Below are 16,786 nucleotides of genomic sequence, written 5' to 3' on the forward strand. Positions count from 1 at the left end.
TATCTCTGAATTTAACACAATGGTAGTATTAAAATGTATCTGTTTTATGAATGAATAAATTATTAGGTATTAACTACATGATAATAATTCTGCTCTGGGGTCAAAGATAGACTCTGGGGAATGAAATAAAAATTATAAAATGAATGCAAAGAAAAGTAGGAAAGAATTCTTCAGAGAGTGCCTCTATCCCAATCCAGACACTAATTCTGTGTTCTTAAAAACGTACCCATCCTCTTTTCTCCTCTGTTTTTCACTTGATAAATTAAGGAAAGTGGATTGAAACGGTGTTTTGTTTTTTCTTTTTTTTTTTTTTTACCTTTTTTATGAATTACAGATCCTTTTGAGAAACCTATAAAGGCTATATCACTCTTCTCCATAAAAGCTTTATACACATACATATCATGAAATATAAGTTGACATGTTTTATGAGATCATGAAAAGATTTTAATGTACATATTATAATAATATGAAAACAAGAATGAAATTTTTTTAAACATTTAAAGGCAATTATCTAATTCACACAAAAAAACACACACACACTAAATCCTCTGCATACTTCATAATAAATAAAGCTCAAAACTCTCAACCAGGAGAAAGCATTTAACCAAAGTAAGAGACAAAAGATTTATAAATGTGAAATGTTTTGAAATATTAAAGTCCAGTGCCTTCTTTTAAGTTCTCATAACATTTACTTCAAATAAGGATGAAGTTGTTTAAGCTTAGCTTTTCTTGACAAACCAATTCTTATTGGTCGACTGCAGGTCTTAAGAGGTAGTACTCTTGAAATTCCATGTGAAAAATTACTACCTAAAATATAAGACAATAAAAGTGCATGAGGGAATAAAAATTACTTGTAGTTTCTAAGCTTAAAAAATTCTACTTCTCATCAACATCTAGCAATATTTTCTGAGTCACTGAGCTAAGTGCTTTAAATGCATCAGTTTGCTTATCCTATCTCCATTTTTAAAATGTGAAAACCTCAGCACAACAGAAGTTAAGTAACTTGCCCACATAAGATAGCAACTAAATAAAATCAACATTCCAGTCTGGCAGTTTGACTTAACAACAGCAAAACTATACAGTTAACTTGATGTTGTGGCTTTAGAAACCAAGTCATTTCTCTACTAGAAGCTTAACTGTAGGTTATACTATGAATGATTTCATTTGGCTTCTAATGGAGATTATTATCAACGATACTGCACCAAATACATTTCACTATTATATATAAATGGAGGGCTCTAATTTTGAAATTTTTATATAACATCATACAGTCATATTCAAAGTTCAAAGCATTTCATGGACAACGAACGGTTGACCAGACAGGTAGGATCAACATTCTTGATAATGAAACACAAAAATATCTTTAATTTTCCAAATGCTTTTTTAAAAAAAATAAACAGTGGGGTACATATGTAAAGCTAAAAATGTATCAAACTTTAAGCCAGCTTCAATCAAGTAGTATGATCTTAATATAATAGCATATTTTACTAAAAATGGTGTAATCAACTTAATAATACTTTTAACAAAAGATAAACGGCATGATTTCTACTAAGCTGAACCAAGTAGAAACTGTGTGTTTATCTATGTAAACATTAATGAAATAAAATACAAAGTTTAACTATATATAAACAGGGAGAAAGAACTTACCACAAAAATAGTTATAAATCAGTTTATGATACTTTGTTCAACATTAAAAGTATAAAGTTAATTATAAAAGTAAGAGAAAAAGCATATTACTAGTTTTTTTTCAGTTTTTACAGAAAAAGGGATTGTCCAAATAAAACAAAATTGTTGGATCATTTCTGATACACTGGATTTGTTTATAAATTAGATAATTTCAGAAATTTATGCTAAGTGAACTTCTTCATTATGAGATTATGATTTCAGAACAAAGCAAGAATTAGTCTACTTGATTACTTTTTCAAAGAATAGCTTTCCTCTTTCGTAGTCTAATATAAAAGATACTTCTGGTAATTTTGCAATGGGTAGGAAATCACCAAACCACTTTGTATCAACAGCAGGCTCTTTGCAAAGCATATGCCCTTAAAGAGTCATCAAGCTGTGGCTATGAGGATATGCTTCTTTGTTTCCTTGGATTTCCTCCTTTTATATTATAAGTAATTTTATTATTTTATTATTACTTTTATTATTATTGTCCACCAGATTAATTTATTGCTTTGTACTATTTAACAATTCTAAACATTCAAGCATTAAATTATTTATGTTAAAATTCAGTGTTAACTAATTGAACTTAAATAAGTTAAAAAAGCAGTGTTTAAAAAAATCCATAAAATGGATTAGTAATCTTTTAGAGATAATATTAACTCAAATGTTTTCTAAATTGTTGCAAGTCAAAATACAGTCCACAGGCTAGCAGCATCTACATATGCTAGGAGCTTGTTGGGCATACAGAATCTTGGGGCCTACCGCACAAAAGAATCAGAATCATTGAACAGGACACCCTGGTGATTTGTATATACCTTCAGGTTAGGGAAGTTTGGGTGCTAAATGATATATAAAGCACCATGTGCACTGACTGGCTGTCATATTTCACATGTTCAAAATAATTTCAAACTACTTTCATTTTCTAAACCACAGAGAAAGGAGAGAGAAACAGAGTGAATCCGGATGCACTGGAAATATTAGAGGTAGATTTAACTGGAGGCATCATGATGACAACTGAATAAATATAAAAAACATTTCAGCATCACTGTGAAGCCAACCATTTCCCAATGCCTTTAAGATCACACTGCATAAGCAGTCACCCACTCTACCGAGGCAGAATTAGTCCTTGTTTGCTAGCTCTGCTTCACACCATTTCCCAACTTTTTCCTTACAGTATGGATTTTAACAAGTCTCAGGAAAATCACTCCTTTTTTATGCACTTCGAATGTAAATCCAAGAGGACAGTCTTAACATAGTACTAAATAACTCTGACTGTCCATATGATATTTCATGTTTCATGACAAGGCTCTTTTTCTTGTAAAAGCGCACTAGAGTATTATGGGTTCAGATATTCCCAACAAATGTAACATTTCTTTTCCAATTTGTGTACATACTTCAATTTTCCTCATATATCCATTCCATTGTTACAATTATGACCATGATGACAATAGGAGTATGAGCTACCTACTCTTCTTCCTTTCTATTCAAAATACTTGCCTAAACCCAATCTCTTCCTGTTTGTCCTAGAAGAAACAACCTATTTCCTTTCCAGGCTAATGCTACCACTTTGTTTTGAATCTCAGTGTATCGTTCTCTCAATTATTCCCTTTATTCAAAGGAGAAGAGACTACCTAGGGGCTCTTGACCTTCCAAGGAATGGGATTAATTTTTAAGATTATCTCATTGTAAACTAAGAAGAGAGAAACAGGTACAGTTTTCAAGTGACTGAATAAAGTTATCAAGGATACATCCTACAGATGACGAAAGTTCAGGAAAAATATTTTGAGGAATAATGCATGACTAAAGATGTTTTGGTTAATATGTTCACCTATATCATTACTTTTTCTAGATCTAGTCTTGTGGTGTAATGCCAGCAATTTCTGACCATATGAAAAAGTCATTTAGAAAACAGTTTCCTAATTTCAACCCTACCTCTACCTCACTCCCATTGGTATCACAAGTTAAAGTGGATATTAGGTTGGGTGAGCCTGGTGGTGGGTATTAAGGAGGGCACGTATCGCATGGAACACTGGGTGTGGTACATAAACAATGAATTATGGTACACTGAAAAGAAATTTTTAAAATAAATTTAAAAATTTTAAAAATTGGATATTAAACTTAGCGTGTTTTATTCAGGTGTTGTAGACCTTTTAGGCAATGGATAAAGTTAGTTGTTTAACTTCTCTTTAGTTTTATTCTTTAGTACTAATCAAATTTTAAATGTCATAGTCCTAGATCATGTTAACATATCTAAGCGATAATAACTTTTTAATTACTAAATAAAATATCCATATATAAATCCCCATAATAAGGAACATAGACAAAAAAATATGTAATTGGGAATAACATCTCATCAATGAAAATCCAACTTAGATAAATTCCTTTTTTGGTTTTGCCAATTAATGTTACATACATTAGATGTGTATATTAGCCAAAAAACAAACAAACAAACAAAACAAACATACAAACAACAAAAAAAACCCCACACACTTCATCACCTAGTTATTGCAATGCATCACTGCAAATACAGAACTATGGTTTTGTAGAGCACATTTCCCAGCAATATTCTAAGTGGCATTTTAATTTTTAACTGATTTATAACTACTGGAATGTGCATCAGTAAAATTTAATGGTTACAAAAGTGATAAATCTTTGTATTTATCTTCTCACAACCTGAGGATATTCTCCTCATGCTAAAAAATACAAAATGCAAAAATCATCTCTGAAGGTATTCTAGAAAATAACCAAAAATCTTACCTCCCTTCAGTAAATAAGTAGATTTTCCCTCAAGTTCATCAGAGAAATAAGCAGGCCTTTTAGGTGAAGGTTTTTCACAGTCTGCAAATAAAAATCAATATGTTACAGCAAAAAGTAACTTTTACACAAAATGTTAATACTATAAATAAATTAATTTCTCAAAAATGTTTCCTCCTAGGGGCGCCTGGGTGGCTCAGTGGGTTAAGCCGCTGCCTTCGGCTCAGGTCATGATCTCAGGGTCCTGGGATCGAGTCCCGCATCGGGCTCTCTGCTCAGCAGGGAGCCTGCTTCCTCCTCTTTCTCTCTCTGCCTGCCTCTCTGCCTGCTTGTGATCTCTGTCTGTCAAATAAATAAATAAAATCTTTAAAAAAAAAAATGTTTCCTCCTATTGGCTTCTAATATTAAATAAATGAAGCAGAAGCAGGTCTCACCAAGGCTCCTTTTAAAAAAATTCATCACTTGTGTCCTTCAACTTCAGGGTATTATTTAGTGTTTGACCAGCCAGGCTTTCATAGGAAAATAATGTGCATCTGTAAATATTGTCTTACTCTTTACCTCGCTCTCCTTTTTTCAAAAAATTATGTATTTGGCCTACACAGATAAAAGGCAACAATTTTTTTCAATCATGAGAAAAAACGTTTTAACACTAATTTCATACCTTCCTTGGACGTAGAATAAAATTCCTCTTCCAGGGTTCTTGGACAGCTATATTCATTTGGAACTTCCTGTTCTCCACGATCGGGTATTGTTTTCCATTTAAATAAACCTCGGTGTCTTTTAGGCATGTTAGGACATGTTCTAGCATCACAGAGCAAGGAAGACTCACATACTTTGTTGACTGTAACCATTTTCAAATCTTTTTTTATCTCCATTTTTACCTCTTCAATATCATTCTTTTCTCTAAAGTAATTTTCTTGCCCATTGTTTGTTTCCACAGCACTTGGAATTTTGTTTTCCTTACTAATTTCGTGAAACATATGAAGTTCTTCAAGTACTAAATCAAATTTACTCTTCATCTCACAATCATTCACTATTGTCAGAGCTTCTGTTGATAAACACTCAGCAGTTAAGTCCTGAAAACATTCATTGTTCCCTAGACTCAAATCAGTTTCAAATTGATGATTAACACATTCTGTAGAATCATTCTTTGGATGAAAATGCTTTGAAGTAGCCAACTCACTGTCTTGCAAAACACTCTCATATTCATTTCTGTCAGCCACATTATTTTGATTAACATAGTTCGTTTCTTCCAGATTTACTTTTTTACTCATTAAGGAAACTGGTTGCATAGAAAACATGCCATCCACTGAATAGAAATTACTTTTCTCTTCCTTTTCTATCTTAATATCTTTGTTAACTTGACAACTGTTGGGTAAACTTTGTGCCGTGACTTCTACTTCTGCCTTCAAAATTAAGTCATGTTTTTTTCCTTTGATTTCACTTAGCAAGTTCATAACATTTTGCACTTCGATTAGAGTCCTAGGATTGGTTTGTTCACTATGTTTTAAGTCGGGGTTTGTTGGTATGGCCAGTTGCCTAATATTGAAGAAATCTTCAAATATGCAATTAAAATTAAAGCTACTGATCTTAGCACACTCCTCTTTTCTTTCAGTGTCTAAATCTGGGTTGTACGTATTTATTTCATAAAATTTTTCACTAACGTGTCTACGGCCTTTCTGTATAAATGGAGAGCCAGACTTAACATGTGTTGTAACAGTATTAGGACTACAGTGAACCCAATTTTCCTCATTTATGAATTGTTCAGGAAAACTCCTATTCTTGTAAATTTCTTTTGTCAAAGAAATTTCCTCCTCCTCATCAAAATCCATTAAAAGAGGAATTTTTTCGTATGTTTCAAAAATTGGAATATGTTTGTTTTTAGTTGTCAGACAAAAGGAATTGATGGTTTTTTTCTTAGACTCCTCAAAATCTTGATCAGTTTTAAATAACTTTTTTTCTAACATAGGTTTCATATCTTCTAATAGTCTTGAAAAAGTTGAAATCCTTGCTAGCTTTACAATATGATTTTCCTCTATGTTTTTTGAAAAATGCAAATGCACTAACCATTTGACAATGCATCGCTCCTCTAACTTAGAATCATTTTCAATTCTCATTAAAGATTCACAGTTACTGAGCAAAGACGTTATGTTGTTTTTCAATATGCTATTTAAAGGTTCTGAAACACTAGTTTGTAAATACATGCATAACATATTCTTTCTAATGACATTCATATTCTTAGTTATTAGATTTTGAAGATCAGTTTCCTTTTTATCCTTGAAATTTTCACACCAGATTAAAATATTATCATCTTTTTGATTTCCTGAAATATTTTCATGAAAATAAAAAATTGCCATAATGAAACTTCTAAAAATATTGTTTAAGTGAAAGTCTTTTTGTGTAGTATATTTTAACTCTAGCATATTACCGTTTTCTCCCTTACCATTTAACCAAAATAAAATTATTAAAGCCTTTTGGCTACCAAGTGTTCCTACCATGAGCGGTTTGGGTTGTTTTTCATGTGTTTTCCTGGCTTTTGGATAGTGATAATCTTCTTTGCTTAAATTATCTATTTCTAATAATTGTAGAAAATTCATTTTTTCTCCAGTTGTCTTAGTATTTTCACTTTGAGTCTTGTAATTATCCATAATCCAACAACTTGCCCTCTTTTTTCCCAAAACATGTCTAATGTTACAGTCCTGGCTTTGAGAGTTTTCTGATCCGGTAAAAATGTAAATGTCCAGGCATGTTTCTACTTCTCCCAAGTTTGCATTCCTTAGTATTATAGTGAAATCCTTTTCAGAGTCTGTTACATCAGATATGATACTACTGTGGTTATAGTAGTTTAAACTGATCAAGTCTTTTTTTCTCACACAAATATTTTGGTTGCTGAGTGACTGGTGGTTACTTTCATAGCATGCAGAAAAAATATTTTCTGCATCGGCTTCCACAATGTTTTTATCATCCTGTAACTTTTGCTTCTTAACATCAGGTCTATTTTTGGACCAGTAAATGTTTGTGAAATCCCTAACATATGCCTCGTTTTTGTCATTCTTTTTCTTTGCTATTTCCTTTAAATAGACGGAGGACATTTTGCTATTTAAATCAGTTGGAAACTCAGGGATACTTATTGTGCTGCTCTCTCTAAAATAGCTGGCTTTGGCGATTTCTATGCTGGGCTGGTTTTGAGATTTTGAGATATTTAGTGTTGATGCTGAAATGTTATTTTCTTTTTTATTTGATGGCCTAACACTGTCAACTTTACACCTGTTCTTAATATCATGAAATGTTGATTTGGTTTCCTTGGGAAAGGTGACATCCCTAAATAGGTTTTCTGTCTGTTTTACACAACAGTGGTCTTCCTGAATATTGTCTCTCCCTTGGACTAAATACTGGTTTCCGTCCGCGTCCTCAACTCCAGGTAAATCGTGTAGAGAGGCGTTGGGCAGAAGCGAACCGGCCTGGGCTTCAGCGCCATCGCCGCAGTGCGCCCTGAAAACCTCGTTGTCACACAGCCCTGCTTCAGGGGACCTTCCAGAAGCCCTCAAGCCAGAATCAAAACTTTGTGAGGGGAGAGACTGCAAACAACCACTCATCTCCGATTTGCCATTTTGGCATCGCAGATTAGCTATCTGCTCCCCACTGCTCCCCCGTTTCCCCGCAGACGAGTCTGTGGAGTGACCAAAAATCACGTTAGTTGAAACAAAGGGCGCCCTGACGGGTCTGGGCGGCAACTGCCAGACTTTTTCCACCTCAGACAAGCGAGGCACCAAAGGGAGCCTCCACTGCGCCTCAGAGGCACTGCCCGGTTCCGTTAGACGTGGCCGCTTACTACTAGGGGGTTGGGAATCAGGGTCCTCGACAGGCGGTAAAAAGCAGAGAGGTTCCCTGAACTCCGCACCCCGCGCGCTGCAGTGCGTGAGCGACATGACTGCGAACCGAGACGTTCTGAGGTGCCTGCGGGCTGGTCTTCGAAGTAGGCTCCAGGCGACTCCGCCTCGCCCCAGCCCTCGACGCCCTGGTCACGCCCCTGACACGCCCCTTGAGGCTGTTTTGACCCCAGACTCCGAAAAAGTCCCGCCCGTGACACGCCCCTGACACGCCCCACGAATAGGCCCCGCCCCCACTCTGCCTTGAGCCGGGGAGCTCCTGGTCTTTCCCTCAAAGTACAGCTCACCGAGGGCGGTTACATTGTCTATTTTTAGCGCCTCTTGCTGGTGCCTGGACTGTAGCGGCTCTAAATATTTTCTTCCCTTTGGTAGAATTAAGGGGAAAGTCAGGATCTCTCTCTCTCTCTTTCTTTTTCCCTCTTCTCAAGTTTGAAAACATAAACTTTATTTTAAAAATTCTAAAATTCTGTTTACCTCAGAAGCGGCTTCTCCACAGTTGCTCTAGAGCGTCTTCTCCAGTTTAAAAAAAAAAAAAGTGTAGTTTTGTGAGCGCCGGTCCCAACCGCTCTGTGTCAGGAGTAATTTTTTAAAAAGACTCTTAATCACCCCAGTAGCATTTAAAATCAGATTTCCACCTCACTAATAAAGTGTTGTTTAGGGGAAAGAAGGCACTGATATTTAACAATCAGAATATTTTAGGGGAAAAATGTGTGGAAATAATTATGTAGATAATTATTAATCTTCACATTACAACAGTAGAAAAATCGTTTTCATATGTGCTGTGGGATTTCCTTCCCCAACATTGTGGATAAAAGAACTTAGAGATAAAAACTGTGTTTCAACTACTCCAGTTACTGTAAGCATAAATAATGATACAGTCTCGACTCCTTACCTAATAAATTGTGCGGACATTATTTTTCTTTTTCCTCTGTTTTGAGAATAACTTATTTATTATTTCAAGTCAGCTCTGATTTTTTTGTCAATTTCGAAGAAGAAAGTGATTTTCAAAAATGTTTATTATTATTATTATTATTGTTATGTACATATTTATTAAGAAATACGTGATTACTGTTCATTCATCAAAAACCTCAGTCCCCTTAATGGTCTTTTCAAAGTTGGTCAGTTTTATGTGCCCTGGTAAAAATTTATAAGAACCACAAAAATGTGCCTGAGGAATCCTAATTTTGGAACCCATGGGAGCATATATGGCAAAATGTGACTAGCATACTATTTTACGTAATAAGATGTTCATCAGTCTTGTGAATACTCTTAGATATTGTGATTTCAATTCTGGGTATCTGCTATTACTTTGGCTTGTTAATTCCTCAAGAGAAATGTTTGCTTGGATTTGTAGAAAGCCTTGCAGTATAAGCACTTCATCAACATTAAGAACGTGGCAATTGCTTAAATTATACATCAGTGAGTTCTCAAAGTGCTGCTTCTATGTATCTTGAATTCCGTTCCTTTTTTTACCACAGACTTGCCACAATTCTACATTCCATACAAATGCAGTCTGTTCTATGCTTGTGATCAGCCCATAAGGACTGACTTGCTTGGCTAACAGTGCACTAACATAATATTAGGAACAAGCTTTCTTTTCTTTCTTTCTTCCTTCCTTCCTTTCTTTTTTTCTTTCTTTCTTTTTAACCTCTATCCTCAATGTGGGGCTCCAACTCATGACCCTGAGACCAAGAGTTACATGTTCTACTTACTGAGCCAGGGAGGTATCCCAAGAACAAGCTTTCTATTAAATGCCATAGTTTTGTGATTCTAGATTGATTTGTAACTTGGTATCTGTTTCTTCATCTTACTAGTTTTCCAAGAACATACTCTTTTTTTAGATTGCCATGATACTATTATTTAAAAACTATGGATTGTTGGGGTGGGGGGTGGGAGGTTGGGGGAACCAGGTGGTGGGTATTAGAGAGGGCACAGATTGCATGGAGCACGGGTGTGGTGCAAAAACAATGAATACTGTTATGCTGAAAAGAAATAAAAATAAAAATAAAAAACAAACAAACAAAAAAACCCCCTATGGATTGTTTAAGGACTAGAATTCAAATAAAACCCAAAAGTATTATTTGAATTCAACAATTGTTTGAGAATTGGGTCTAAGACCCTGTTAGGTGTACAAAAATGTACAGGGTTTGTAGGTTTGTTTGTTTTTTCCTACCCCAAAGAAACTTCTAGCAATGAAGACAGAAACAAGAAGTCTTTTTTTGCACATACTTATTTAAACATTACATTAATGACCACTGTCATTTCAGTCAATGCCCGTTGAAACTATTATGTGTTTTTTTGCTTTATTTTTTAAATGTTATCTTGAAAATACACTAGTTATAAGTGAGAAAGGCAAAAAGTTGCATCTTCAACTCATCAGAATCAAAAATACAAATGAGACTTGTTCAAATCTTATCGACCCTTCCAACCCCATTCCAAATGTCACATAATGACCTTACATGCCTTTTCTTTGAAAGCTCCTACCTCCTTAACAGCAGTAACCTGAGCTTTGAGGGCAGCACCTGCCCTTCCTTTCTGTTTGCTGTCTTATTATAGTCCAGATCTGAATGAACGAGAGCATGAAGTAAACCCATACAGAAAATACAACATAGGCTCCCCTTAGAGTTAAGTCATCAGTTCACTCAGTACCTCAGAATGTTTAGTCTTAATGTCCTTAGCATGGCATGCCAGATCTTCACAACTAGGTCCTACCTTATGTTTTTTGGCTTCATTTTTCTTTCTTTCTTTTTCTCTTCTTTTTTTTTTTTTTTTTTTTTTTTTACAATTTGCACTGTGTTGCCAATACCAGGCTGTTTGTTATTTTCTTGCTTTTCCATGCATGTTTTCAATGTCCTTCTCTTTCTCCAGCTGACAAATTCCTATTCAGCCTTAAATGGTTCGACTCAAAAGTGACTTAAACTGTGAAAGCTTTACCTGCTCCCTGCTCTGTTGGATCCCTGGGCAGAATGACTTGCACCCTTACCTGTATAAATAAAGTTCCTATAGAACTTTATTTTTAACTGAATTATAACCCTTAAAGCACCTTACTCTATGGAGTTGTTTACATCCTCTCCAGCAGATTTTATGTCAACAGGCCAAAGATTTATTCACTTTTAAATTCCCAATGCCTCACACTGAATACTTCAGTTAAGGAGGAAAAAAAAAAGAAACAACAGAATATTATTGTTACTCTACCTTTACCAATCCAAATGAGGGTTAGTGGTGTCTTGAGAGTATCTTAAGTTTCCTGTTTCGGTTTTGGTTTTATATGTTAAAAATGGAGACTTGCTTGAGACTAAACCACCATCAGGGCCAAAAACTGACTTTTTTTTTTTTTTTTTTTTTTTTTTTGTCAGAGAGAGCGAGCACAGGCAGACAGAGAGGCAGGCAGAGGCAGAGGGAGAAGCAGGCTCCCTGCAGAGCAAGGAGCCCGATGTGGGACTCGATCCCAGGACGCTGGGCTCATGACCTGAGCCGAAGGCAGCCGCTTAACCAACTGAGCCACCCAGGCGTCCCCAAAAACTGACTTTGAATAGTACTGATTTTAATATCATTTAAGGTTTTGTTTTGTTTTTAAGATTTTATTTATTTATTTGAGAGAGAGAGAGAGAGAATGAGTGGTAGGGAGGTGCAGAGGGAGAAGCAGACTCCCTGCTGAACAGGAAGCCCAAAATAGGGCTTGATCTGAGGGCCCAGAGATCATGACCTGAGCCAAAGGCTGGTGCTTAACTGAGTGAATCACCTAGGTGCCCAGCACTATTTAAATTTAATAGTAGGACGAGATACTTGATATGGCAGTTTTTCTCTTTTATGTCTCCAGTAAATTTTATAAATGGTGAATAAATATACTAGACCTAAAACTTTTAGACTGACAAGATAACAAATATCTTTTCAAGACTTAATAAGAACCACTAACAAAAAAAAATGTAAACCAAATACAGGGGCTAGAGAGGAAAATATCATCACTGCTAAAAATATTTAAAACAAATATGGCTGGATGTAATATAAATAGCACATTTTCAAGTCACTAATAAGCACTAGGTGGGAAAATATTTCGGAAAACCATGATGGCGTGTATATCTTCATGAGCAATTAAGCGTTCAGAAGAGCTCTAATGGTAATTTATAACATAAATATAATCTTAAATGAGACAATGTGTGTGCAAATACTTTACACTATAAATCATCACATTATTCTCAATTTTCACTAATGACATCATTATCTCCCCCAGTTTCCTACCCTAGAAACTTTCAGTGTTCTTAACTTTTTCTCTCCTTCACTCTTTACCCCAAATCCAACTCCTATGTAGACATTCATTAAATCATGTTAATTTTACATCAAAAATGACCCTGAAACTAATTCTTATTCTTTATCCATATTATCTCAGCTTTATTCTAGGCTGTCATCATCTCTGGGAATATTATAGTAAACTAAATTTTTTATTAGTCCCCCTCAACTTCTACTCAACACTACTTACTATAAGACTTTTTTTTCTTAAAATATTCATCACGTTATTACTTCCTTAAGAATATCTTTTGATTTTTTGATACTTAAAGAATAAAATACACACTCTCTTCAGTTGGGCATACAACATTCTTCATAGTTTATCTCCGAACTGTTTTTTCAGCTCTTCTGTCTACTTCCAAAACAACTCTCTTTCCTGCAGTTCTAAACCTCTCACCTTTCCTTAAATATATAAGGCAATTTCACAATTTCAGTCTTGGGCATATACTGGTTCATTTACCTTAGGTGGAGTGGCAGGCCTTACTCGAAGTCTTCTGAAGTGATTCCAAAGTTTACAGCTACAGTTTTATCTGCAATCCCTTCTTTTTCATTTTTAAATCTTACCTTATTAATGTACTATTATATTTACTGCATGTTTAGCTAGTCAAAAACAACCACCTTTCTCTTGAAACCTCAGTGTTAGAAAACCAGGTGGGAATGTTCAGCTATTTACAACCTCCATTTGATGTTCTAATAAATTTCAGCATCAATTAAAAGATTCTTTGCTGCTGAAATAAAAGTAAGAGTCTGTATTATTTCTGGAATTCATGCAATTGTAAATAACAGCTTTTTAAAAAATTAATTGTGAATTCTTTTTAATTAACTTTCCCCAAGAAATCTTTTCAAGATTTTGAGATGGTAAAATGTCTATCATTTTTTTCACTATACAAACTTATAATTACATAGATTGCTTTCTCTCTTTGTACACTTTTTCCACTGAGACAAATCACTTTGTTTTGGTTGGTTGCACAATAAATATTTAGCTGGACATGGCAAATTCATAGAACTACCATTTACCTCCACTTTTTAAGGAATTATACATTTGCATTAAATGTAAAATACATTTAATATGAAAACTATGTTAACCATAATTTAATTTTTTTATCCTGAAAGAAATACAGAATAGTGTTTAGGTGATTAGGCTTCAGCATCAAATTATCTGTGTGTGAATCTATGCTCCACCTCCTCTTATCTGTGTAACGTGAACAAATTGCTTAACCTTTTGGAAATACAGATTCAAATAAGTGGAAATTATAAAATAGAATGTACTTCATAGGTTATTGTGTAAATTAAATGCAATACACCAGTTAGACGAGTGATCGACATGTAAGTAGGTGTGCACTAAATTTTTAAAAAATTACGGTAGTTATTATTAACATCAAATTTGCTATGTGCTGGGCTAGCTCCTACAGGTTCAGATGAACTGACAGTCATCATCTCTTCCTAACCATACATTTCAGAAATTTTATGTGAGTACCTTGGATTTGGACCATGACAGAAGTACTTACATCACTGAATCCAGCAAATACCACAAATCAGGGTTTGCTTGTTTCTTCCTTTCTAGAAAGCCCATTGTTAAATCATTACCAGTGTAATTCTGAATCAGATTCTATCTTCCAGTAGTTCAGATACATTACTATGCCATCAATTCTCACAACAGGATTGGAGCTGTAGCCAGCCAGGTAGTTTTTTGTATCTTGTCTGGTTGAGGTCAAAAACAACTTGACAACTTTATATTGATGCCAGCACATACTGTAAAAACCTTATGTAAAAAAAATTTAAAAAATGAAAAACAAAACAAAACTGTATTAGTTTGTTTTAATCTCATTTGATACTTATTAGGAGTGGAGAATCCAGAATTTGCCACAAAAAAAGAAAGTATCTACTTCAATATTTTAAGTTGGTTCAGAGTTCTACGATTTCAAGATGGAAATAGGTTTGGTTCACGGAAAAATAATGGATAAAAAGAATGTTTCTTCCATCATTCTCTAGAGCAGAGTATAATCACTCTTTACTATCAATCAATAATCATAGACAATGGAATAATAGCATAGTTTTTAAAGTACTTTTAGTGGATGCTTTCACTTTTAGTGATTTAACTCCCCTTTGGTTTGCTGAACATTTATTACGTGCAAGGAAGTATGCCTGATACTGAAGTAAATATTATGGCATATAAAATACAATCCTTGTCTCTAAAGAATGTATTCTAGCAAGAAATATGCATATAAAAAGGATAATAAAACATACATGGCCCACTATATAGGCTAATCAGCCATTCACAACTTTGTCCTAAACTACCTTCCAGCCTGATCTCCAGCCTCGCCATTTCCCTCTCCAGTATCTATCACCTCTACCACAAAAAAGTGCTTGCAAATCCCAACTCATTTTGTTGTTATTGATTTCAGAAGACATAAAAGTATTTTTGTTAAGTATTAGGTATTGAAAAATTTAGTATTGTTGAAGAACAAGCACAATCTTTTTTTCAAGGAATTTGTAGCATAGCAGAAGAGACAGACATACAGGGTTTATTATAGTATAATACATATGTGCCACGGTAGAGCTATACCCAGGCATTGAAGAGAAGGAATCAAATCTAGTCTGGGAGCTTAGAGAAGGGGCCCAGAAAGAAACAGTGCCCTCAAACTGATTCTTGAAGAATACATTCTTTTATTCTATCTCTCTGAGCTTATAATTTTCTATAAAATTTCTATAGAAATTTTATAATTTATAATTTATAATTTTCTATAAAATTTCCTGGGGCACCTGGGTGGCTCAGTCATTTAAGCAGCTGCCTTCATCTTGGGTCATGATCCCCAGGGTCCTGGGATTGAGCTCCCCATCATGTTCCCTCTGAGCGGGGAGGGGAGTCTGCTTCTCCCTCTGCCACTTCCCACTGCTCCTGCTCTCTCTCTCTCAAACAAAAACAAAAACAAGAACAAATAAACCAAAACTTTTACAAACAAAATAAAAAATTCTCCCTAACCATAATAGTTAATTTTTCATACACATATCTATAGCATTTCAGACATCTATTGTAATACTTACAAAATCACACAATGGTCAGTTGTATATATATTATCTTCTCCAACAAATTATTATTTCCCTGACAGTTGGAGTAATTACATTATTTATTTACCTTTGTATTCCTGAAGTATAACATGGGATCTGCCATATGATAGATAATTTTTTTTTAGTTGTTCGGTTGAATATCAAGTGAGTAATATATAAAATAAGTATATTAAGAAATAAATAATATAAGGAATTTCAAGAATCATGAAATCAGTTCTAGATAGGGTAGGCAAGAAGGTATCACCAGAGGACAGAATTGAACTTGGTCTTAAAAAATGGGATTTGGTGGACTCAGAGCAATAGTTTCAAGTAGGAGACAAAAATTGACCTAAGGTCCAGAAAAACAGAGCTCTGTTTTCTCAGAGCAAAGAAGTAGAGGAATAGCCTTAGCACTAGACTGAGCAGTAGGAATAAAGAATAAAGATGAATTAATCAGGAAAGTCATTGACCCAAGGGATCTGGCTACAGGAAGAACTAGCCAGTCAGGATGTAAAAAAAAACTACACAGGATAAGGGTTACTTGGTTACAATGTCATCTTTAAGAAATTATTGAAAGAAGGCTAGCTGGGAATATAATATGTAGCTAACAGGGACAGAACCACAGTAATCATGGTTGAGATGAAGGTCCTCTTTCTGGTATGTGAAAAACTGAAAGATAAGAAGGAGAAGCAGAAGCGCTGTGACCATGCATTTCCAAGTTGTACTAACTGAAATTTAAAGGAAAAATAAGTAGGTACATTCTCCAGTATAAAAATGATAAAATAATCAAAGGATTATAAATAAAATCTTAGTTTAATATGCTGTATGACCATCCAATTTCTATATCAAAAAATAAAGTCTAAAAAGGCAGAGAGGTTTTCTTCTTGGCTTTTGCTTATGAACCTCTGGAGGGTGGAAACAAACAAAAATATTTCAGTTCAAAGAATATTTTGTACAGAATATGTGCTCAATATCAGACTGGGTGCCATGCTCTTCCAAAAAAGTATAGGCTTATAGTCACGAACACTTAAATATGCATGTGTCTTCCTACTAAATAGCCCTCTTCTTGCATGGTAATATAATAGCAATATCTTTTCCACTTTTGCTCTTCAAACTCCTCTCTGGTTGAATAACTTCTTTTAAAA

At 34.6% G+C, this 16,786-nt stretch overlaps 1 protein-coding gene across 1 annotated transcript; it reads right to left on the reverse strand.

The window, feature by feature from the left end:
- Window positions 1–688: 688 nt before the first annotated feature.
- RAD51AP2 (RAD51 associated protein 2) lies at window positions 689–8,348 on the reverse strand. The gene is made up of 3 exons (XM_059407538.1): window positions 5,081–8,348; window positions 4,423–4,503; window positions 689–807 (listed from the first exon to the last, which is right to left on the reverse strand). The coding sequence occupies exons 1-3, from the start codon at window positions 8,346–8,348 to the stop codon at window positions 689–691; spliced, it is 3,468 nt and encodes a 1,155-aa protein (XP_059263521.1).
- Window positions 8,349–16,786: the final 8,438 nt, after the last annotated feature.

This window comes from Mustela nigripes, chromosome 7 (genome assembly GCF_022355385.1).
Source record: "Mustela nigripes isolate SB6536 chromosome 7, MUSNIG.SB6536, whole genome shotgun sequence".
Lineage (NCBI taxonomy): Eukaryota > Metazoa > Chordata > Mammalia > Carnivora > Mustelidae > Mustela > Mustela nigripes.